A 25,948-nucleotide genomic window follows, 5' to 3' on the forward strand; every position below is an offset into this window, starting at 1 on the left:
TCTAACCAGCATTTATTCATATAAACAAAAAAAAGTGACTGTATCAGTGAGTGTTGGTCAAGTTACTTGAAAAAAGTAATCACTAATTAATTACTGATTACTTCCCGAAAAAGTAATCCCGTTACTTTACTGATTACTTATTTTCAAAAGTAATTAGTTACTTAGTTACTTTTTAAAACATGATTTATCCCCAAATAGGTAATAAAGCAATAGATCTTTCAGCCCAATTCTACTTTTTCTGCATAATCCATCATGTAAAATGTAATCAAATGAAAAAGTCTCTTTTTAAAACTTGTTTAATTAGTTTTGATCTTTTACCTTTATGCATCAAGCAAACATTAAATTATATGCAACATTCTCTGACTGGAAGAAATTTGTTTAACATTTAAACCTATTTTCTGCATATTCCAGCATATAAAACAATTTTTTTTGTGTGTGTTTACACTCACTCTTTCAAATAGATGCACGTAAAACAGAGCAGAAAATAAATAAAATCAAAGACTCAGCAGTCATGTTGCTCTATTTTCACCTGTATAGCAGGAGTGGGGCAGGCGGAGGTTTGCCCTGGTGCAGGTGTGCAGCGGTCAGTGGAAGGATACGGCAGTTTCTCTGTGAATTTCACATTCCAGCGGCAGCGTATTTGGTGCTTGCTCGGACGTTCAGGGTTTTTTTTTCGCTGTAAAAAGAAGTTTTCTTCCCACGCAGTGAGCAGCGGACGCTAATGTTTTTGTCACTTTTTACGGAATCAAACTCAAAGTAAGGTCAGTACTTCCACGCTTTAAACGCTGCACAGTCATACGCTCTCCCGCACTCGTTATATTATCCATTGTTGATCTGCACACAGCTGTTGCCACGAACGTCGCACTCGCTTACGTCATTGTCATGAGACACTCTTGCAAAAAAAAAAAAAAAAAAAAAATCACGGTTTTAGTAACGCAGTAACGCAGCGTGCTTACGGGAAAGTAACAGTAATTACCTTTTTTGCAATAGTAATCCCTTACTTTACTCGTTACTCGAAAAAAGTAATCGGATTACCCATGTCTGGTATAAGTGTTGCCTGCAGGTATTAGACATTTCTGTCTGTGAACAACACAAGAGAGGAAGAGAAAATGGAGCATCAGAAGAGTTTCTCTGTGAGGAAACATGCTAAATACACTATATGGACAAAAGCAGTGGGCTACCTACACATTATACCTTAAGAAGCTGCTCAGCCATGCAAATCCATACCATGGACCTCTGCCCTGCTCTGTAACTTTACATGATCTGCCACTTTGCTTCCTGAACAATGGAATTTTGCAGTAATACAACTTCCAGTTGATCGTTGAATATCTAGCAGGAAAGAAATTTGACAAACGACTTTTTGTAAAGGTGTCATCCTATTACAGTAGAGTAGTGAGTGCACCAGAAACCATTCTTTCACAAATGTTTGCAAAGGCAGATTGCATAGCCAGGTGTTTGAATTCAAGGAGGTGCTATTTTCAGTCCCACTGCCACAGGTGTATAAAATCAAAGATTAAGAGGTGCAGTGCAATATTTTTTATCCATGAAGTAGCTAAACAAAGCCAGGCTAAAACCCTTTAAAAAAGAGACAAAAAATGTTTCAGATTGACATTTTTTGAATAAATGTTTTTCTTTTATTATATGGAGAAATAGTATTGCTTTGTCAAGGCATTTATTTTGGCTTGCATCACTCATATATTGCTAGACCTTTAAATTCTTCAGAGCTTACCTTTTGAAGTGTGGTAAGTTTTTCTTTTATTAAAAAAAATCTCAAGCAAGTGCTTTAACTGAATAATCATACTTTGATCATACGCTTGATCATGCATTTTTATGCGAAAATAACCTCCCAAGAGATCATTTCTGCAAAATATAAAATATTGCTACATTTATCCAGGAAATGCTTGATATCAAGAAGAGAGATTAGTACAAATGTTACAGAAGTATAGTCATCCTGAGCTTATCCAACCACAGAGAAATATGTTTACACCTCCCTCCCACATCCCCTCTTCCTTTCAAATAATAAGGAAATTCAGGGTATAGTTCAGGGAATCTCCTGAAGTAACAGATAAGCAGTCAGGATGTCCTTGAGGTCTCCAAATAGGCACAACGGAACATGGGCAAGCCATCATGCTCCACAAAGGCCTGGCCCTTTAGACATCCCTGAAACCTCATAAAATGGAGGTCTCAATCAAAAAAAAGGAAAAAAGAAAAACACAAACACTCACGATAACCTTAACCTTATCTTAACTGTGGTTGCCCCTTGCAGATATTACAGAAAGGAGGAAAACTGCAAACATTTGTACTTATCTTAAAAAAAAGACACTACATTCGGTCTGGTTTACAGTGAATTGTTTGGCAATTGTTCTTATCAGATGTTTGAGCCAATGGGTGTAGATGACAATAAACAAGCAGTCTAATACTAAATATACAAACTGTAAGATTTGCTGGGAAATGTAATGGGTTACTTCAAGGACACAAACAAGCTGATGAAGGAGCAAAGGCACTAGAAAAACAGGGGAATGAAAATGCTTTGTAAGTTAAGGACAGCTGTGCAGCAACAACACACTTCAGCAAAAACGCTTTATCTAAACTCCTTTGTAGGTGTGAGGGTGTGTATCAGAGGGAATTACGGATGTGTGTTTTTATCCATGTTTGCATCTACACAAAGGCTTGTTTGTGCGAGCCTTGCTCTATCGCTTGTTTACAGATTGTTTGCGGTGAAGGGAGTACTGATGATACTAAATCATTAGTGAAGGGTGCTAATTCTTATCTAAAAGCTGTGATTCTAACACTAATGGAAAAAGTGTTCAATGGCGTGAGTGAGAAGACCAGGGCAGAGAGGTGGGATGATGGGAAAAGTGGTTTTAAAGAGAGAGGGAGACAATACCGTGAGGTAAAAGTGGAGGTGAAGAATGAGAATGAGGCAAAAACGGAGACTTGAGATGTTAAATTGGAGGAGGGGGGAGAACAATGAGAGAATAGGGGAGATAAGAGTGAAGGAAGAGGAGAGAATAGATAGCTAGAAATTGATAAATGTGCATGCAGAAGATTATAGGGAGCAGTGGGGAGAGGGAAAATGACATTGAAGAAGGACCGAAGGAAAGAGAAGGAAAATATTGCTTTTCTCTATGTACTTGTGTGCGCGTGTTTCTTTGCGTGTTACTGTACACATCAGCATCGAGGTCCCCCCATTATTGTATCTCCCAATCGTGCCATCGAGTGAGCGTTCGAGAGCGAGAAGGAATTTGTGGATGTTTGAATGAGAGAGAGAGAGAGGTGATAAAAAATGATAAAAAGGACAGAATAGGTGCAGGAGGTGAGAAAGGGGTCAGGCAATTAGAACAATTACTGCCAAGGATTCAAATTAAGGGTGTCACTGGTGGCAGAATATAATTCCCATTTAACGGTTCGTTTAGCTCCAAAATGCCAGCCCTAGTCTAATAGATGAGATCTGGATGGGAAAAAAGTGGAAGTGGAAGAGTAGCAAGTGTGTATAGTGACGCATGCGTGTGTGCTTGTGGTTCACAGTGGAAATGCTGTTGACAGTGTAATTTGATGAAAGCTGACAGCTAATTTATGAAGCATATTTTTGGGTAAATGATTTTTCCTGGTCCTGCTTTCTCTGTCATTCTAGACTAGTAATTGGATTTCCCCTAACTTGCAAGGTACTGAATTAGGAGTAAACTAGTTACTGGCTGTCTGTGTGTGGCTGTGGCAGGGTATGTGTGTACACACCACAGAGAGCTGGAGAGTTAAAAAGAAAAAGAGGAATTTTAACAAAGCATGGGTTTGTGTATGCGTGAGTATGCGGATACCATATTTGTAGATGGAGGTGCAATCTCAGAGAGGAGTGGAAGTTAATTGCAAAGTTTTGGTCTGCTGCACTAATACCCAACTATTACTAACCACCTTTTGCTTTATTCCCACTCAGTCAATCAAGGACCATGGACACAAATATACGCATCAACACACACACACACACACACACACACACACACACACACACACACACACACACACACACACACACACACACACACACACATCAAACGAACTCGCCATCCTCTACTCCTATCTCAGTCTCTTTCTGTCTCGTCTCACTTTAATTGCTAGGAGTGTCTTGTCTTTATGAAGCTATTCCCTAAGGTGGGTCACGGTGCGCAAATATAAATGTGTGTGTGTGTGTGTGTGTGTGTGTGTGTGTGTGTGTGTGTGTGTGTATGTGTATGCACGAGTGTGTGTTAGGAAACAGAGGGAAATTCTAAATAGAAAGCTGTTCCGACAGCGACAGCAAGCTTGTAATTCTCGTAGTAAAAAAAATAAAACAAAAACAAATGCTCTGTGAACAATACTATGCACACCCACACACATGCATGAGCATGCACACACACACACACACACACACACACAGACAAACACACAAACCCAGTGAGATATTAGACTAAACACAAACATGCCTCTGTCACCACCAGAGGCAGCCGCACAGCTGTGAGCCCTCCTCTTGTTGCGTAGAGGCGTTTTAGCTGTTTAAGCCGTTCACACACGGCTAAACCGAACCATAACACAAATCAAATGTATCTAATCCACGACAAACCTTAAACAACCGCCAGCCTAACTAATATAAACCAAACTGACACAAAACCCTACCAGGCCTTGCTCAGGCAAACCACAGCCAAACTGACTCAGTCCAAACAAATCTAATGTAAATGTGTGTAATCCAAGTTAATCTAGTCAGAATGAGCAAAGCCAGAACACAACTCATTTTCAGAGGTCTGCTTCAGTTGTATCATGTGTAGTTCTGTTGGTGGCTAAAAACAAGGATGCAGGCAACGGTTCAAACATACACATGGGGAAAGCCAATGAAGGGTATCTTGCCATGGTGCTGGACAGCAACCAGTCACCAGAAAAGCTTTAAAGCTCCTTGGCATAAATACTGCAAATGTCTGGGATTCAGCCTGTGGGGTGGTAAACCATTTTTTAAAATATATTTGTAATTTCTGAATTGGTGATGTTAGTAGAAAATCTGTAATCAGATCTAGTAAAGGCCGTGTCATTAAATCCCCATGATTTTGATACTCATAAAGACCCCTAATAGAACAATCTTCAGTCTCCCATACGCAGAATCCTCAGACAGAAGCAGACGGGAAGACTGTGTTTTTATATGTTATGAATTTTCCATCAAAGGTTGACTATGTGGTGAAAACCAAGCCTCCTATCTGTGTCAGCACTGTCTACCCGTGTTTGAGTCAGCGGTGAATAAAGATGCCATCCTCAGCCTTTACCTGGAGTGTTGAGGAGTCTGGACATGCGACAGCTGTAGGCGATTTGCTGCTCACAGTATTCTGCACTGGTGGTGATGGCTGTCACCTGAAAACACAAGCAGGGATATGCATTTTCATTTTATCTTCTTCGACCAGACAGGCCCGTTTTATGTAAGAACAAATTACTGAGCTGTGAAACGAAAGAAAGCGCACTCTAAAGTTGTTTTAATTTTTGCCTTCTGTGACTCCGAGAAGCTGAAAATGGAATAAGCGGCCCCTACAAATTATGAAATAACGTAATTTGATGGATATGCTTCTCAAACCATGTAATGTCATAGTCATCCTGCAGTCACTTCCCATTGGGGTGCCTTTAAACTTCACACACACAGTTTTCTTTTGACTGTGAGTGACAACTGCAATCTATAATCACTCACCAGAAAGATTAAGATATTGACTCTTGAGTGTGAGAAGAGATTTAGGTAGTCTGAACTGTGTGTGGGTGAAGCACAGCAGGCAGGTGATGAGGGGATGATGATGGACACTTGTTATGTTAGTATATCGCAGTATGTTTGAAAGACTGGCTGAATACGTGAAGTGCTGTAGCTCTGGCTGTATTATACTGTGATCATAAACTTAGCAACTTTGTCAAAACAGAAGAAAAACTGTGCTGCTGCATAAATGCTCACTGTGTTCTAAACCCAGGACCTCTGCTGTCAGTGCTTTGAAGCACCAGCTGCAGGAACAGCAGAGGCCGAGTGATAACAATCCTCTTAAAGAGGAACAAAATCCGCATTTGGAGGTTGGAAGTAACAGCTCTGTCAGTCAGAAGACCGTGGTTTGTCTCCCATTTTGGGGCTCAGTGTGTTTGTGTGACTTTGTTTTCACTTTCACTTTTTGCTTTGGTTTGTTTAGGAACCAAAAATGTTTTAGAAGACATTTTGGCTTCATTTAAAGTATGACCCTTCACAGTATTAACCTGGCACATTGATATGATACTAACCCAGTCTTTTGACTGCCCAAAAGTAACAAGTTGGGAGCAGCTTTGAAAAAATGTATTTGATACTCTGAGCTAAGAAATGCTCGAATTGTTACTGTAGTGAAAGACCATCCTGTGTTTGTGAGATCATTACAAGAACCATGCAGAAATTTCATTTCATTAGGTGGATCTGTTCAGCTGCTGGCTAATGCAAACATCTAATCAGCCAATCACATGGCAGCAACTCAGTGCATTTAGGTATGACATGATCAAGATGGCCTGCTGAAGTTCAAAGGTTGCATCAGTTCTCTGGGTGAACTGCTGCCTTGTAGTTGGCAGAGGTCATCTTTGAAGTAGCAGCAGAAGACCACACTGTGTATCACCGCTGTCAAGACAGGAACTGGAAACTGAGGCTACAATTCTCATGGGCTCAGGAGTTGGACAAAAGAAAGCTGGGAAAACATTGCCTGCTGTGATGATTCTCAATTTCTGCTGTGACAGAAATTTTGACGGTAGTGCCGGCATGAACGACATTAAAGCAACTGCCTCGCACTTAGGCTAGTAGTGGTATGATGATGCATGTTTTCTTGTCTAGTTTTGGGGTCTTAAGTACGTATGATTGCCTAAGTGCTGCAGTGTCTAAGTGCCTATCTGAGTATTGTTGCTGGCCATGCCTATCTATTTATGACCACAGTGTCTTCTGATGGCTGCTTCTAACAGTAAAACACACTACATTACATAGCTCAAATCATCTCAATCTGGTGTCTGGTTCACTGTGCTCAAATGGTCTCCGCAATTACCAGATCTCAGTACAATAGAGCACCTTTGGGGTGTGATTGAAAGGGAAATTCACATCATGGATGTGCAGCCAAAATGCAGCAGCTTTGTGATGCTATCATGTCGACATGGACCAAAATCTCTGGGGAATGTTCCCAGCAACTTGTTAAATCTATGACATGAAGAAATTAAGACAGTTTTTAAGGAAAATGGGGGTCGAATGTGGCACTAGGACAGTATAACCAATGAAGTGTCCTTTTAGTTTTCAAATATCTTGCACTAATCACTGTATCTACTGATATGTAAAAACTCACAAATTCACCCAAATTCATGCTCTGCCTGTATGTTTACTTAACCAGAAATTAAAGAGGCTGGGGAACACATTAGCTCTGGGAAAACTTCAATTTACATACAACTCGAGGCACAGCTCCACAAGTGCATTCAGTATTCGCCAAGAAAAAAATGATAAATGATTAGTTGTAATGATTGAACTATTCGGCACATATTCATTTAATAAATACAGTATTGTGCCATGGGAAAAGAGACATGGGTTTTATAACTGCTTCACTACTTTTTAATTCACACACTGCATGCATAATGCTAATGCTAATTCAAGTCCATGTGACTTAGGCGTAATAGGAATAATAAAGGCCTTTTTTTCAGCAAACAATAAGAAGACTGCTAACACAGAAAAAAATGCAGCTGCTTTTTCACAAGCAGAGGTCTCATAGAAAACAGCCCAAAAATTAAACCTTATGGTCCTGTCAGCAACAGCAGAGTAAAGTGTGCCATGCACCACATTAGGCTTGCTTTTAAAGGGTGGGATAAAATCATCTAAAACGAAACAGATGTTAGCAGTAGTCAGTAAAAAAATCCTCACAGTTCTCATTGTTCATAACATGTACTAAGGGAGAAGCCCAGAGCCTGAGGGCTACAATTCAAACAAATCAAAACCCTTTTTTCCATCTCATAATATATTCCTTTTCATTTTTAAAAAAATGATTTTTTGGCTTCTAAACCTAAGTATAATACTACTGTTGCCTTATTTGCAGACAAAACACTTTCTATGCATAACGTGTTCAAGTGCATTACCTGGTCCATTGAGGCACTGTAGTTGACCTGTAACACGGTCCGTCTGTTTCTGCTGGAGCCTGTGACTATGGTTTTGGGAGGCAGGTTGTTCATCACTGTGGTCCATACTTTGTCCTCTATGAAAAAAGACAAAACACATTCAAAATGAAAACAAGCCATAGCGCAATTTAAACCTAGGAGACTTATTAGATCGTTCGTTTAATTTTACACATGCAATCGATTCGCACATGCAGACATAGCAACACATGAGTGCACAGACAAAGCGGCAGTTTAGCTGTCATGGCAGTGAAGTTCTTTCCGTGTAATCTAAGTTACGGCTATGAGACTCCGGGGTTTAATAGACACTTCTGTCCTGTTATAGTACGAACCAGTCACTCACACAGCTCCTTGTTCATTCACACTGTCAGTCAGGGAATGTGTGCGTGTGTGTGTGTGCGGTTCAGGTTTCTGAGGTGTGTGTGTGCGGGAGAGAGAGAGAGAGCGTGAAACTCTTAACATTTCAGAGGTGTGTGTGAGTGCGCTATTCAGCGTGACTAAGGGGCCAGCCAGTGGAGTGCAGTGACATTTCATTAAAAGTCTCGCCTTTGCTCTGCCTGCATGCTCTGCTGTTCCAGACTATCTACTTATTCCACTGTGTGTGTGTGTGTGTGTGTGTGTGTGTTCATGGAAGTGTGCAGGTGTGTGTGACAGAAGAAGTGTCACACAGACCCTTAGAGCACTCCTAGAGTTGCATAACAGCTTAGTTGCGTATATGTTTGTGGCGTGTGTTTTGATGTGCATGTGCATCTCAGTATCTGTGTTTGCTGCTGCTTCAGAAGTAAATGTCAGTTACTGTGAATATGTTGCCATGGAAACCACAGATATAACAGGTTAGGGCTGCTGCCTTCTGAGGTTAAGAACGTGAAGGGCTGCAGAGTTTATTTCCTTTCATAGGTCACTGGGGCTAGACAGTATGGAAGGCACACGCGCAAACACACACTGGAAACACACACCTGTCATGTTGCAGTTAACTTTGAAGGGGCCAAGAGGTCCGCTGCCATCAGGGTCGATCCAGTAGGCATCGGAAGACTTGCCCAAATGCTTGTAGGCCTCACACGAAGGCTCATAGATCGCTGGAGCAGAGCAAGGGTGAAGAAAAATGAGAGCAAACATGAGCAGTTGAAGGAGGATGGGTATTAAAAGGAAAACACAAGAAAATCCAGCGCACTATACATCCTCCCCAAAATTAGGCTTACAATACAAGTCTGTGTTTGACACCTACTCAGTGTGACACCACGTCATGTTGAGATATACACTGACACTGGAGAACATCCATATTTAAAGGAGCACAACTGTTGAATGGATGACAGATGAGGAAACACTTTTTTTCCTATTTATAAATCCTAACCAATGAGGCAAAAAAATACAAAAAATAAAAATAAAAAATGGCCGTGGGTGGTGGCAGTGTTAAGGCCTGGCTTTCCAGCAAAATCAGCAGTTGATTCCCCATAAACAGAAAAGCGTTCATAGATTGGCAGTTTTTTCTTTTTTCTTTTTGCCCTGAGGCTGGTGCGAGAGAAGAGGCTACAGTGAGCCACTCAGAAATATACTATAGACAAATGCTAGAGTAACATTTCTGTTTTGTTATCTAATTCAGCAACTGAAGCTTCCGAATCCACGATGGACCTAAAATAGCAACTCCGTTTCCAAAGCTGCTTTCTTTCTTTTTTCCCCCCTATTTTTATTTTCCCCTTAGTCCAAAAGGCAATTTTATATGGTTGCCTCGCTCACCGCATTGTCTCTATTCAGTGCCTGTCAAGGAGCGGCGTCTTCTCCCTAACACTTGAGCAATCTAGCTGACAACATATTGATGTTGTGTTTGTGTTGACGTACACACCGACAGACAGGGACGGGGACAGCAGGAAGAATTACACATCAAAGTGAATTGCGAGCGTGACTTGAAGTGAAACTTTCTTGATTGAAGTGTGACTCCTCACAGGCTTAACAATGAGTTTAAAAAGAAAAAGAGCCTGCAATTTGTTCATAGTTCTTTCTTAGTTTGCCTGCTATCAACTCCTTATTTCTGTCTGCAGTTTCTTTATTTTTCAGCCTTTTCTATATGTTCTCCGACTACTTCATTGATCTCAGAGTTTTGCAGGGTGGTTTTCTGATAAGAGGAGACTTTTTTTGTTAACCAAAACCAGTGTTGGGAGGATGTAACCGTACTGAGAAATCTCAAAGAGATTTGAGGTTGAAGGTTTCTGTTCTGGCTCAAAGCCATTGGTCAAAGGCTGTAATACAATGGTAGTTTAATAGCCAGCTTTTCTCCTAGGACTTCTTCAGCGTTATGTACCACAACAGAAAGATTCAATGTGGAACAGAGAAATTTCTCCAGAGGGAACTTAATTAGAATATTTAATAAGTCAATACAAAAATTATGTCTGCAAATATTTACCATCAGAGTGGAATACTAGGGGGATTTGGAAAGGAGCTTACGGCAATACAATATCAAAATAAAAGCTGTAAATGCTGGTAACCCTGTGCTTATTTTTTAATGACAAAAAAATACAAAGTAGTTAATTGGCATGAACTAAAATGCAGTTTTCAAAACTGTATACTCTTTTTGTTAGTTATTAACCATTCAGTTATTGTTTTTATCTCAGAATATGGTTAAAACATATTTATTCTTCCATTAATTGACTATTAAGTATCTAATCACTAAAGGATGGGACACTACTGCACACTCCTGGGTCTTTACTTGATGACATGTTTTAAATCATTTCATGGTGTCAAATTACACCATTGTTTTGTTTCATTCTTTATTTATGCTGCCATCGTAGTCCAGAGGTTAGCACTGCTGCCTCAATGCTAACCTCAAATTATAAGTGCAATTCTGATGGTCATAAGGTTTGCCCTGTACCCATGTGTGCTGTCTGCAGGTACCTCAGCTTCTTTGTGCATGTTGGGTTAATAAGGTGCTTAAATGTAGAATAAAGCACTGTATGAATGCATGCATAAATGTGGCTGTTGCTCTAAAGCACTTTGAGTGGTCAGTAAGACTGAAAAAGCACTATATAAATGCCCGCCCATTCCATTTCATCAACTTTGCCACCGACAAGCTCCACCAGAGAAACTATTTAGAGGTCCATGACAAAGAAGTGAGTCTTTAAGGAAGTGAAAAGAGTTGCTCATTCACTCTCTCTCCCCACACTTTACTGGCAGGTCTCCAGATTTGCCTCACACCTTTATAGCCGGAAACCAGAGACCTTCATTTCTAGGTTACTACTGCCTTAGGCTGTCTCTTATTAGTCCTAACTAATCCTTGACAAATTTTTTCAGAGGGCATGCGTGAAGTCAGCACCTTGTTTACTCATTTTTTTCTTTCATGTATCATCACCAACAGCTGTTATTTTGGCACATATGCAGCACAATGCATCGCAGAGCACTATGTGGTTACATAGTGTTTCCATATAGCCCCAGAAACTCAGGGCTGTATGTTATACAGTAAGTATATAGTAAATAGGGATGCAATTTTGGACACAGATTCACACATATAGAGAGATGCAGTTGCACAAAGACATTTCTCGATGTGCATCTTGCTTCATCTGTTCTGTATTTTTTATGATCTATTCATTATTACCTACTTAGACCAACTCTGCAGTGCCTAAATTTGAAAAAATGTCTTTTTCACTCACTTTATTCCTCTGGCTTTCTCACACTTCCATTATATTAAATCTGCCCTTTTAGATTTATTTCCAGAACTTTACTTCCCCGCCTTCTCTTAAAAGAGAACAATCTTTGAGGCTTATGGGAGGAGGGATGGCATTCTCAAATTGTTAAGCATTTAAAAAAAAAAATCCCGCTTTGCTCTCTCCGACTCTGTTCTCTTTGTGTTGTGGGGCTTTTTGGGTCGTATTCCTTTTTCTCTGTCGGAACAAAACACACAGTGTCGTCAGAAAAGCCTGAATCCCATGAATACTTCAAAAGTTCATCTGTCCCTCTAATGAGAATTGTGGCTTTGAGCAGAAAAAAAACCAACAAACAGCTTAATCACTCAAAGTCGAATGGAGGAAGGCTAAATCAAAGACACACATGCACATGTGCACACACACACACACACACACACACACACACACACATATGGGCAGAGCAGAGCGGCCTAAAGTGTTGTTTCACTGACGGGAACACAAAGAAACAAAAAATGAATCGAACAAACAACTGTGCACACAACTCGCCACACACACACACACATACTTACAAGTATGACATGTTGCTCCAGTGTATCCAGTTCCATCACAAGTACAGCTGAAGCTGTCCCAGGTCTGTTTACACCGACCACCATGTTCACAATGATTGGGCATACATCTAGACAGAGGACGACAGCAATAACACTTTTCCAGGAAATGTTTTCAACACTTGTTGCTTTAAAAGTTTGCTTTATAAATAAATACACTACCATTCAATGATTTTGAAAGGAAAGCACATCGATTTTTATAGATTTATTTTTACATTTTTAATGATACTTTGATAGCACCCATCCAACAGCACATTGTGTTACTTAATGCAATTTATCACGGTAAAAAGCTTATTGATCAGAAAACAATAAAAGCTTCAACAAAAGCTTTTCTAACTATAATCATTTTTGGACCATGAGTCATCGTGTGAATGTTAGAAAGTGTGTGCCATCGATAAAACCGCTGTATGAATGGTTCTGTGATTAGCTGAATGGGGCTTGAGCCAGAAAGCGCTTTGAGTGCTCAACTGAGTAGAAAAGCGCCATGTAAGTGCCAGACCATTTATCAAATATTTTCTCAAAATGGCCCAAACTCAACAGAGTATTTTTGTTCTCCAAAACAAAAGATATCCCATTCTGATTCTTAGTTCTATTCCCAGCTTTAATTGAACCTAACTATAAAAGAAAAAAAAGAAGACGTTCTAATTCGCAGCTGAGCAGTGGGACAAATACACTAGAGTCTCTGACTTGGAAACAGATCTCTTACAGAGTCAGATGGTGCTAGGTTGTGAAGAGAGGAGTGGATTATTTTCTAAAACAAACAAACAAACAAAAAATTTTCTTTGCTTTTTGTTTTGGCAATTTGCTCCTTTTCATAGAACAACAGAATATTCTGGGCTATGGTAATATGACGAATTAACAATTTAATGTGACAAACTTGCAATAGGAAACTGGTGACTTCTGTATGCCCATATAGACATCTCATTAAAAACTTCTTTTTTATAACACAGGAGATCAGTATATATCTAAATTTTGTGATAAACAATGTTAAGGTGCACTATATCTAACTCGATGAAAAAGAAAGGAAATACATTAAAAGGTGATTACTTGTAGGTTAAATGAACTGTGACCACATTGAGATTTTCTTTAGAAGTCCATTACTATAGGTAGCTACTATCTAAAGAAATACAGGACTGACAGAGAGGCATCCCTATTCACCTGAGACTACACAGAAGTCTTACAATATAATAATAAAAGAATGTGATTCTATGAGTTGAGATTAATGTAAGTTTTATAATTTCACTGACATTAGGCCCTTGAAAACTACCACACATACCTTTGCAGGCAAAGGCTACTAAATATTTATACTGTAAAAAAAGCTGATTCAAAAGGACAAAACCAGTGATAAGATCTAAACCATTCAAACATATCAGTCAGTATGATGATAATTTCTAATAATTTAAAATAGAACTCGGCAAAGAACCTTCGTTCTTTGAATTTCCACATATTTTCTCCCCGTTTGGACTCTTTTCACAACCAATGATGTCGCTATTAGCTTTATAGGTTCAATGAATCTGTCAACATTTCTATTCAAGGTGTTCACAAGAACAAAAGAAAGCAAGTAATGCCTTCACTTGATACCCCCCACCCCCACAGCAATACTTGTCCCAAGACACCCAGGTGTCAGTGAAAGAAAATGCAGGATCTACTGGTGACCTTGGCTAACTGTAAACAGTCAGGAATAACTCAGTTTTAATCAGACCATGTGCGACTAAATAAAGTCAGACTGTCAGTGACTACTGAAGTGTGTGTCTGCCTATAATAAAATGAAACGTCATTGATTATTGAGTGCACGAGGCGACAGACCTGCTAATGATGCTGAATCTCAGTGTTCCGTCTTAGGTTTCTTAACATAAAGCATATTGTTACAATTTAGTGTTAAAATTTAGTCTCTATATTCACAGATGGAAGTAAACAGAGTGTGAACGCAGCACTGAGCACACAGCAGTTAAGACATCACAGTTTTTCTTGTTAAAATTTGAATACCAACCCAAATCCCGAGCACATCAAAGTTCTGTGGTTTGATCTGCCTGCAGGCCTGTGGGGATGGATCCCGAGGCACGGGAGTCTTAAAGCGGGGTTTTCCACACACACAGTCACGTACAAGTTATGCGATTAGAATTTTTAAGTCTGCTTACTTGAATGTAATAAAATGATGTTAGCAGGAAAGCGAGCTGGAGGACAAACAAACACTGACTCATAAAAGCTGCAGGGGTCCTTTAAAATGCTGAGTTCTTCTCCAGCCTCACTGGCAGTCGGGCAGTTAAGCAGCACAAATATTCCACCTCTGGAGCTAGACATGATGATTACTGCTGTTGTGCACACAATACTGATGAAAGTGACATACAACTTTGGCCTTGTTCACATAGCATAGGATAGCTTCACTGACAGCAGAGGGGGTTGTAATTGTGGCCATTTTTTGATCTCTTTGTATATTTGGACTCAGTGTACTTGGAAAATGAGGGAGACAGCATGTGCTGTAAAAAAATGAAATAAATAAAATAAATAAAAATCCTGCCTGTCTGCTAGGCTACAAATTATTTGACAAGCATTTGGCTATGTACAAAATTGACCCTGTGGCAGTCTAAAAGCTGTGAAAAACTTTCTAGTGTGACACTAGTTTGCACAGCACATGGTAGCTTCTATAAACTACACTGTAAAACTTATTTTCAGAGGATGTCAAATGAAAAAACTAAAAGTCTTTAAAGATCTTACCCGTGTATGTTTGTTAGCATAATATATATATATATATACACTTATATATATATATATATACATACATACATATACACTTATATATATATATATATATATATATATATATATATATATATATATATATATATATATATATATATATATATATATATAAGTGTATATATATATATATATTAGTGCTGCCAAAATTAACGCGTTAACGCAAATTAATCAGCTCTCACGGTCAACGTGATTAAAATTTTTAATGCAAGTAATGCATCTGGAGTGCAGAATGACTCAAATTCCCTGAAATGTTTCTGTCAGCGCATTTCGGGCAGTTTGTCCAAGTAGAGTTAACTTCAAGTTAACGAGCTTACTGTGTTAACGCTTTGACGCCGTGCAGCCCCACGCACACTTAATTTCCTTTCGCTGCTCAGCTCTCACACAGTGGCTCAGCTATACTCCAATCCCTCCATATTGTGGCCAGTCACATGCGAGGATATAGGATAATATCATTATGTGAAAAACAGAGGGTGAGAGCGACAGTCAAGTGGAGCGTGCGTCTGTCCTCTCAGTAACTGAGTGAGACAGTAGACAGCGGTGAGGAGGGCTGTGCGAGTGCATCGCAAAAACACATAAATATGCCTGACACCCGTAAACGAAGCAGCAGGCTGCAGTTTAAAGACTTTTTTGTCTCGGTCTCGTCTCGACTTTGTCTTTGTCTTCACTCGGTCTGTCTTGGTCTTGGTCTTGTCTTGGTCTCGATATCCTCTGGTCTTGGTATTGTCTTGGTCTTGGTTTAGGCGGTCTTAACTACAAGTCTATTCATCAGTGGTGCAGAGGGTATGTTGATGATGAAAGCACTAGCATTAGCGCTAATCTTTTCTGCAAGGCTCCAAAAATTTAAAAAAAAATCCATGATTCAATTCCAGTTACATCTTTGTAGCATGGCTTCTTGTTATGGATAATGCAAAAATTTTCTGATAATTTTCAAGACATTTCCCTAATGTTCCTACTTAATCTAGGCGTTTCCAATCCAGAGGTAATGTTAGTCATTTTTTAAAAAGGTTTGTAGTGGTGTAACATACTGACAAAGGTTAGGTAGATTTTGCCTATTTGTGTTGTGCTTGAGTACAAATATAGAGTAGAGCGCACCTAACAAATTGTGTACTAATTGTTACATCAATTTCATTGAGTATATTTTTAAAAGTTTGTTTTTACAGTGTAACAAGGTTCAGATAAAGGGCCTTTCACAGAGGGTTGCAATTGACAATCACAAAAGACATTATGCTCAGCAAGCTGTGATCACTCAAGTATACTAACTATATATGCGGCTTTTTTTTTCCTGAAAAAAAAAAGACATTTCGGCAAATTTATGAGCGTGTGTGGTTTTATGTGCCTCTGCACTCATTGCCTCGGCAGTATTACAGAACAACAGTGACATTGTGGGAATTTGCATGGGCACAGCTATGTGTCCACCTGAGAGTGTGTCTGTTAGGTTGTGTGTAGTTTTTGTTTCTTCCACTATCTCACACTAAACACAATCTCACAGTGGAACGGCATTGATCAAAGGGAGGTCAGACAGGGCTATTGAACTGCCTTCAAAGACATTCTGATTAGTTAGATGGTAACAGTGCACCCATTCATCTTCCATGGCAGAACAAGGCCCACCTCAAGTACTGCAGGGCTTATACAAAACATTTGAAGTAATAGACTTGGGCAATACTGGGAGCACAGAGAATAGGATAGTTTCATTAAATTTGGAAACTTCTGTGTTAGTTCACGTCCAAAATAAAGTTTTTTGGCCATGGACAGTTTTTTTTTCTCCACCTGTGAAGGCAGAAGTTTTCTGGAGAACTGTCAGCACATCTGCTATTGCATTTTCAATATGCAGCAGCAGAAAGCCAACTTCCAGTGGTCTGTAACACTCTCGGTCACTCATCTTTGTGATCGTTCCTCCGTACAGTATAGTGTACGTCACATAGAGGCAGTTACACAAAATAAACAGCATCAGTGTTCTGTTGAAGTGAAATTGTAACAATGGTGTGTAACATTTGATCAAATTAAAACATCATAATAATGCAGTCTTCTGGCTGACTCAGTCAATTAGCACCTCTCAATTGGGCATTTGATTGCACAGCACAATGCAAAACAGAGTCAGACAGAGTCAAAATGCAAATTTTGACTTTGTAAGCATTTTGCTATTTACTGGATGACATTTCAAATCAAAATTATTATTATCATTCATATTAGGTATGACACACACTGTGTCATACTCTGCCTCACAGAGCCCCTCCTCCTGACCCCCTCCAGGTACACTGTAAGAATAAACACAATATGAACAAATACAATACGTTTCATTCATTATTGGAGGAGAGTAGGGCACAAAAAGGATTTTGTGACTAGAGTTGTAAACTAGGTGGCCTAAACTGCCACAAACACTTTAATAGAAACATTATCTGAAAATACAAATGCCAATGACAACACTGACATAAACAGGATTTTTTTGTGATGAGTCTGCCTGTGTAAGTGTGTGCCCAAGCAGTCGTCTGAACTCAAGATTCCCAGCCAGTCAGACCACTTGTGGCGAACCTAAATTGATCACAATCAAGCAGGGGTACTTGGTGTCTTCTTCGCTCACCAAGGATATCGATGAAGGTCATTGACAAACCTCACCTCAAGACAAATCACTAAATAATACGTGACTAACACCACTGGGGTTAAACTTGTCCTCAAAGTTTAAATGGTTTTGCACACAGGCATCCGTTTCAGTGCAGGCAAATGTTGGAATAGAGCTCAAGGCATGGGTGACTGCATGTATGGCGAATCCATTCCAATGCGTTTGTCTAGTCCATGACAAGGAAATAAATTGAAATGTCAACAAGTTTAATGAATGCTTACAGTGAGCCAACATTGGGAGGTGCTGTGCAGAATTTCCATGTCTGGTATCCTTGGCAATAAAACCGAACTGCATGGCTCATTTTTGATGTTTGATTAAGATTGTTCAATGTTTTCCACTGATAAAATACACACCTCCTTGCACTGTAATTTGCCCCATCAACTATATCTGACAAGCAGATAGGAGACAGCAATACGCTCACATACTTGTTGATTCAAACAGACAAGTGGATGTTTATGCTATAAGTCTCTGGATCGAAATTCAAAGACTCCACATGGCGCTCTTGTCTAGTATATGATTCTTCCTATTTAAAACCAGTTGATTTATATCAATCATTGCTTTTGTCCTCTGCCCATGCCTGACCCACTCTTACCTGTCTATGATTGCACACATGTCCAGGCTGACATTCTCAAAAGCTCCCACAGTGCCTTTCTCCACAGCATGTAGATCAGCAGGTTGGTCATCAACTAAGACTGCTTGCATGCAGCCTTGAAACGAACGTTGGGTTGGTGGAAACAGTGTTTGCAGAAAATAACCTGGAACCCATACAAGAAACAAACAAAAGAAAAGAAAGTAAAACATTGTTACATAAAAAAATGGCAATTTTCTACTGACAATTAGAGATAGTTGGAAGTGGAAAAAATGCTGTAACTATTTTTGAGAAGGAACAGAAACAAAGGGATGCATAAAAGCTTGTTTTAATAGTGAAATGAAAGAAGTGGGAGATTGAAAGAATCCTATTATGCTCTTCCTGCAATCTCACAATTTAAAACACACCGTGAAAAGAAGACCTTGCAAGAAAGCAGACATCAAACAAAACAGTGACATTATCCTTGATGAGCAACAACACACCTGGCCAGTGAATGGTTATTGTCCCCTTTTTTACAGCCATGAACCTTCATCACTTGTCTTGTTTTAGAGCTTATCCGCAAGGCCCATTAGACTTAATGCTGGTGCTAAGACTGCAATAGGCTAGAGGACATACAGATTTTACTCTATACTGTACGTTTATGAGGTACAGGAGTCAATGGCCCGTCCAGAGGTTTCACTGGGCCTTGACTGAAGAGGGGACAAGGCTAGGACAAAACTATACACACAATATTATTCCAGTGTGCATTTTTGAACATTCTTTATCTTTTACAAAACTTCACTGATATATGACAGGTTTACATGTACTCTACATGCATGTCTTCTACATGTTTAAATCTGCCTTCGTGCTTTCTGTATAATAGTTGCACAGCATGCAGTATGCGAGTGTAAATCTAGAGAGCACAGGCAGTCCAACAGCACACGGGTCACTCATAAAACACAACCGCTCAATGACATCTCCATCATCGTGATGATATAAGCTGTCACACTCTCCAGCATGCCTATCAGCTTCAAGGCCAAAGCATCAAAGAGACTTATTATACAAGGCGTGTGCACTGGGTGTGTGTGTGTATGTGTGTGTATACATCGACATAATTGTAGTTTATGTCCCTGACACAAAGCATATAAAACAGTAGAAAGTAAACAGTATGTATAAGGGTATGTCTGTGTGCGTTTGCTGGATTCATCCTGTTCTTCACATCTTTTGATTTTCATCTCCTCCTCCCAAAAAGTTTCTCCTGTCATCCTTGCCATCTGTCTCTTCTCCTGCCACACCTGCCTGGTGTTTTTTTTTTTTTTTTCCAGGGAGAAACACACAGAGAGAGAAAGACAGAAAGGGAGACATAGAAAAGGAAGAGAAGATGGGAAACAGAGCAGACTGCAGCTGGCTGGCAGCACTTTGTGTCCTGTGGATAGCTTATAAATGCAAAGGAAATCCAGCTATCCTGACAGTTTGGCAGAATGAGTGGCACCATGCATGAAGCTATGGGTGAATGTATGTATGTTGCTCGGCCATGAAAGCCAGCGGGAGGTTTGTTTCTCTGCTTCTCTTTTCAAGCCACCAACTGGGTGTTTTTTGCAATTAAAATTCAACACTATATCCGATTAGTTTATTAGGTGTCACTTTATAATTTACTCTTTTGATGCAAAATACTTTTTTAAGAGCAATAATTGAAATGCACCTGTATTTCTACTAAAACCGGCACGCTTCAGGTGACAGCTGACTTTGGATTAAAAGTTAATCATCAATCAGCAAACAAAGGCAAAAATCTGATATCTAGAAAAAGCTAAATGAATCCAAACATCTGTAAATCACTATTTAAAAGACACAGGTGATCATTTATCTATATGAATGAGCGCTATAAATGCTCCTTTTACCATATTGCATATTAAATTATTAATAGATGGATAAATAAGACTCAGAGAGTATGTACATTTTGCAGTAGCAGAGTTTTAAATAGATTTAAAGTACAGCATTTTATTTTATTGTTACTCTAAAGCAATGACCAGACATAACCAATGTTAATATATAGTTACAATTCTGTTTTAGTCTGCCTCCCTGGGAACATTTTTATTTCCCCAAGAAGCTTCAAGAAAATTAATTTTTTATGATTTTAAAATATGTATCACTGCATGAATGTAATGCAGCTATACTCACAAGAAGTTCAAGATTCAGACCGCTGTTAATAGAAAGTCCAACAAAGACAAAACAATTGCTGGAACCAAAGCAAATGCATCACCACACCTCAGTCAATCTTCTAGTCTAAATTCTAGATAAGAATAAGCAGAACCTATTTCTCCCTGATTTCAATGTCATTCTTGGCTTTAATTTGCAGTATTACTACAAACAGAAGGACTCTGTTTCTTATAACCGTTCAGAATGTGGAACAACAGCAATAACCCCCTGCAGTCTTGTTGGCACACTATCACAACCCCCCTGTTGGGCCTAAAGAGCTCGTCTTACAATGCACACTGGAAAGACCAGCACCAGCTTTCTTCTACCTGTGCACGGCTGGCTCTCAGGCTATGTTTCCAAACCCATTACATTTAGAGGTATGTGTCTGCTTCAGGAGGAGGTAGGTTGGAAATCTGCCAATATGCTCAGAGGTAAATTATTAAACAAATATTCCAAGGATGTAACTCTAGAATATATTCAGAAGAGACAAGAACTATTGCCAAACACAATATGTAATTTCACACAAAACCAAGAATGCACCCCAGGAAAGGAAAGTGCTTATCTGGTGACCACCTGCTGCAGTTTGTCCCTTAGCAATTTCCCCTAACTGTCCAAAAAAGTCCTCAGAGCACTCTCAAACAAACATAACTCGCATTAATGTCAAACAAAACTCATGTCAGTAAAATCATGTGGCACCTTAGCTGATATGCACGTAAACAGAACTGTATGCACTTACACAAAATGACACAAGATGCACATACAGCACATGGACTGCACTTTGATAAATGTGGTTGCCAGAGTGTCATGTCTTATTCATCACAAGCCTTAGGATGTAAAGTTAGGTTAGGATGTAAAAGGAACGGCATGCAAGACGCATGGCTGAAAATGTGCTATTCATTACAAGTTACAGCAAGAACTTAAGATACTAAAATGACCAAAAGAAAGCACTGGAGGACTACAATGCTGTGTTTCAAGAAGGTCAAAAAATATACTGTGTCATAGTGTACAGTCTATGTGTAGTAATGGGAAAGCAACTGTAGGACTTTTGTCACGATGAGTCATTTATTCACAAATAGAAAATGTGAAAGAAGCCATTCTATCATTTCCAAAATGATGAAAAGAAGCAATGAGCTATGAAAAGCTGTGACAATATTTGGAACCACTCAGTATTATCAAATGTATAAGAAAGTCAAGATTTCAACATTACAATAGGAAACACTACATACTCCTTTTCGCCCCCACCTACAGACAGTTATCAAATGCTAGAAAGCTTCAGAGTGGAACGTCCCATAATTGACTGCTCTCTCATTAGTGTATCAATTTTTTCCCCTCTTCCTGAATAGAAAATATGACTTCGTGTCTCCGTGTATGTGCACTTATGTGTGATTGTGTGCGTCTCCCTGTCGTGCCTCTTGAGAAATTCAATTTATGGATGTCTTCTGCCAGTCACTTACTAATTTCTCTAAGCGTAGCGTCATGAGTGAAAAACTACTCTCCGTAAAATGGGCTTTGGGTTCAGGAGACTGCTTCTAAAAGCAGGTGCTCAATGGACAGAGGAGTGGAGATGAGAGGAGCAGGAGAGGAGTCCAGCGGGAGGCAAAGGAAGAGGTTAAAGCAAATGAAATAATGAGAAAAATGAAGACATAAGGTAGGGAGGAAATTTGAAGGAGCAAAACAGAAAGAAACCTGAAAAGAATAGAATGAAGAAAGAGGGAAGAGTAAAGGGCACGTTCAAAGGCTCAAAGCCTAGGTCTTTCTTGCCACTGACATCCTCAGTATAATATCTTATAACCTTGCAACCTTGGGAGAGGTTCCAAGTGAATTTTAATGGCACAGAAATTAAATGGCAGGGCTATTACATCACAAGGAAAAATGTTGAATGGCTGCAGAACTCAGAGATTTGCACTGTCAATTATTACATAATTTTAAAGGAAGCAAAGCGGTCTTATTTTAGCTGTTATTAACCGACACGCAAAAACTGCACATTGTAGACAATATATATAAAAAAAGGAAATAAGGAAGAATACTCAATAAAGGGAAATATTATGTACTCAATTTGCATAGTCTTTAAACTCCTTGGGAATGGTACTTCATTTGCATAATGTTCCATCATAGTCAAAATCAAATCAAATAAAAATACATTAAAAGTTACCACTGATTTAAACTGGGTAATTTATTTATTTAATAAAAGCATGAATTAGCAAATATTTCATGTCAATATGCATGCCTTCATATAACATATGAATAACATTAATTTTAATGTTAAAAGCATTGAAAGACTGTGTTATGCAAAAGAAAAAAACAGTCTTGTTCATATAAGCCAATTCTACACACACACACACACACACACATGTCTGGTTTGCTATCCTCGTGGGGACATCCCATTGACATAATGCTTTCCCTAGCCCCTTACCCTAACCCTAACCATTAAAAATGAATGCCTAACCCTAACCCTTACCCTAAACCTAACCATAACCTAATTGTAACCCTGACAGTAAAACCGCATTTTGAGTGTGAAAATTGCTTTCAACCCCGAGGGGACCTGGATTTTGGTCCCCACGGTGCAGAAAGTCCCCACCAGGATAGTAAAAGTCAGATTTTGGTCCCCACCAGGATAGTACGAACCCGTACACACACACACACACACACACACACACACACACACACACACACACACTTTGCTGCCATTTGATTAAATACAGACTGACATTTATATGCTGTATTTGTGTGTGTGTGTGGGTCTAAGTAAAGCATGTAAAACATGCATTCTCAGACTTAGTGTTAGTCATACTGTATGTACATCCTTACTTATTAGTGACAGTCACACCTCAATAAAACCCTAATTGGTGCTAATGTGCTTTAATGTAGCAGTTGTGGCAGAAATAAAAATATAACTGAAGATTATAGAAGGAGGCAGATAGTCACACCCACTTTCTTCTAACTCCCTAGCAAAGTTAGGGTGCTATGCTATCAAAGTGAATGGAATAGTTACTCTAGACCAGTGGTGTCCAAATCCAGGCCTCGAGGACCAGTGTCCTGCAGGTTTTAGATGTGTCCTTGATCCATCACAGCTGATTTAAATGGCCAAATTACCTCCTCAACATGTCTTGAAGTTCTCCAGAGAACTGGTAACTAATCATTTGATTCAGGTGTGTAGACCCAGGGTGAGATCTAAAACCTGCAGGACACCGGCCATCGAGGCCTGGAGTTGGGCAAGCCTGCTCTAGACTTTCATTTCCTATTTTGCTAATTTATTTTTCATGGAGACCAAATGCTCGTGACTTAGAACAAAACCCAAGAAAGAGATGACACATCATTGTGGTTATTAATTTATATATATATGTATTTTTTTTAAACTTTTTAAACTAAAAAAACAACTTTGTTATTATAAAAATCCTAATTCAAAATTGTTGAGTCAAAGATGGGGTTGACAACAAAGAACAGCACAGAAACAACATAAAACCAAGAGCATAAAATATATCTCTGCTATTACATAGTCGCATGGTACTTGTTTACAAAGTAGGGTTCAGTTGGTGGTCTCTGATCTACAACTGTTGCCAGCGGAAGCACAGCAGATTGATGCCTTACAGCCATGTGATTTGAAGCAGATGGCTACCTGGATGGCTGCACCTACATAAATTACTCACAGCAATTAACTCAAGCCTTGTCCTGTATATAAAAAACAGGGATTGTTCATAATACTATGAGGTTTCTGCTAATTGTGGCTCACTGATAGAACAGTCTCAGTCACAGTGAAAGTGCTGATGGAATACTGTTAGAGAGCTTTAGGACAGCTTAATGGGCTTGGCCTCTTTGACTCATCAAGCCGAGCGATCAGAGAGAGTAATTGAGGGCAAGCCAAAGGCTAAACTATCTTTTGTACATTCACTATATTATTCTGTTACCTCTGAGATGGAAATTAGCCTCTGAATGTGATGAGCGGGATGGTTTGAATACATGTGCTGGATATTTTGTCTGAGCTAACGTAGTTCTGTGTGTATGTAGGACACCCATCTTTTCATGTGAGTTACAGACTTGCGTACTAACTTAACCGACACACATAGGATTTTAGGCTTCCTCTTTGATAACAAGGAGGCAAGATATTGAATGAAAGATGGAAATTGCCATTAAAATTCACACACTGCTCCACATGGAATTTCTCTGTTGCTACAGTATTTAAATATACCAAACCCAATCACAGCAAAATGAAGAGAAAATGAAAATAACCCTAAGAGCTAAACACAAGCTGCATCAGTGCACACTGTTTTCCATGAAACAGCTCCTAAAAGTTTTTCCCTAGCCACTAAAGCGCTGGCCTAAATATCATTTTGTAGTTCTTTCCATAGTAATAATCAACAGTTTTGTATCCCCTGCAGCCTTCAAACTTGTGTTTACCACCAGGCTCCCTGCTCCTCAGCATTCATTATGTCATGTAAAATTAACGAGAAAAACCCCAGTCACAGTTCCTGCCAATTCAGCGCACTACCTCCATCAAAGGGAAGAAACTACTGAAAAACATTGCTGTGTTTTTCAGTTGCTGCAATGTGTATTTAGTGTTTATATGTGATTACATACTGTATGTGTTTATATGCAAGTGAACTGCAAAGTGGTGTAGAATACATACTACAGTGCACTGTACATAGTTTTTATGTATCACCATCAGCCTTTCACCTTTGCTCTTTTTAATTAATCTTTTCCAAATAAAAATCTATTCTGAGAATCTTTTGCAAATTTATTGGAAGAAAGAATATGACTGACATTCAGACCCAGAGACTGAAATACCCAAACTTGAAATTTAGCATAGGTTTGTTCAGTTTCTAGATATTTCTCTTCTCTTTGCTCATCTTTGCAATGTGGTACATTTTACTGACTGGACATGATCTGGGAATCAAAAGCCTGGTGACAGGGAATACTGTTGCAAAGCCACAAGGTCTGAGACTACCTGCACAAGTCAAGGGGCAGGATCAGGTCAATGCACAAATCTAGGATTGGGACAACTGGGAGTCTTCCTGGAGCTGGCTGTCTGGTCAAACTAAGCAACTGCCAGAAAAGGGCCTAAGTACATACTGCTAACAAGAACCAGATAGTTCTTTTCTAAATGTCACGCCTAAGGAAACCATCCATCACTACTACTCATCATGCCCGATACCATCCCAGTGGTAAGGCATGCTTGTGCCACATTCATGTAGAGTTGATGTTTTCTGTATGGACTAGTTGGGCTTCAGGGAATGGTTAACAGCTAAAATACAGACATATTCTTCAAGAAAGCTTTTTCCAAAGCACTCAGGACTGAATCAAAGTTTCACCTTTCAACTGGACATGACCATAAGCATATAGCCCCCCGTCAAAAAACAAACTGGAGTGGCAACTCTGTGAATGCCTTTGAGTGGCCCAACGACAACCCTGCTGTGAACTCAGTGAAATATCT

The 25,948-nt window shown here is 39.3% G+C and overlaps 1 protein-coding gene across 3 annotated transcripts in view; it reads right to left on the reverse strand.

Moving 5' to 3' along the window:
* cntnap2a (contactin associated protein 2a) overlaps positions 1 to 25,948 on the reverse strand; it is a 384,317-nt gene that overhangs the window by 124,086 nt on the left and 234,283 nt on the right. For all 3 annotated transcript variants that reach the window (XM_065471641.1, XM_063483821.2, XM_063483822.1), the window contains 5 exons: positions 18,349 to 18,511; positions 12,344 to 12,450; positions 9,099 to 9,218; positions 8,107 to 8,222; positions 5,283 to 5,367 (listed from right to left, as the gene is read on the reverse strand). In XM_065471641.1, the coding sequence (XP_065327713.1) occupies positions 5,283 to 5,367; positions 8,107 to 8,222; positions 9,099 to 9,218; positions 12,344 to 12,450; positions 18,349 to 18,511 (591 nt within the window). The remainder of the gene's footprint in view (positions 1 to 5,282; positions 5,368 to 8,106; positions 8,223 to 9,098; positions 9,219 to 12,343; positions 12,451 to 18,348; positions 18,512 to 25,948) is intronic.

This window comes from Pelmatolapia mariae, linkage group LG9 (assembly GCF_036321145.2).
Source record: "Pelmatolapia mariae isolate MD_Pm_ZW linkage group LG9, Pm_UMD_F_2, whole genome shotgun sequence".
Classification (NCBI taxonomy): domain Eukaryota; kingdom Metazoa; phylum Chordata; class Actinopteri; order Cichliformes; family Cichlidae; genus Pelmatolapia; species Pelmatolapia mariae.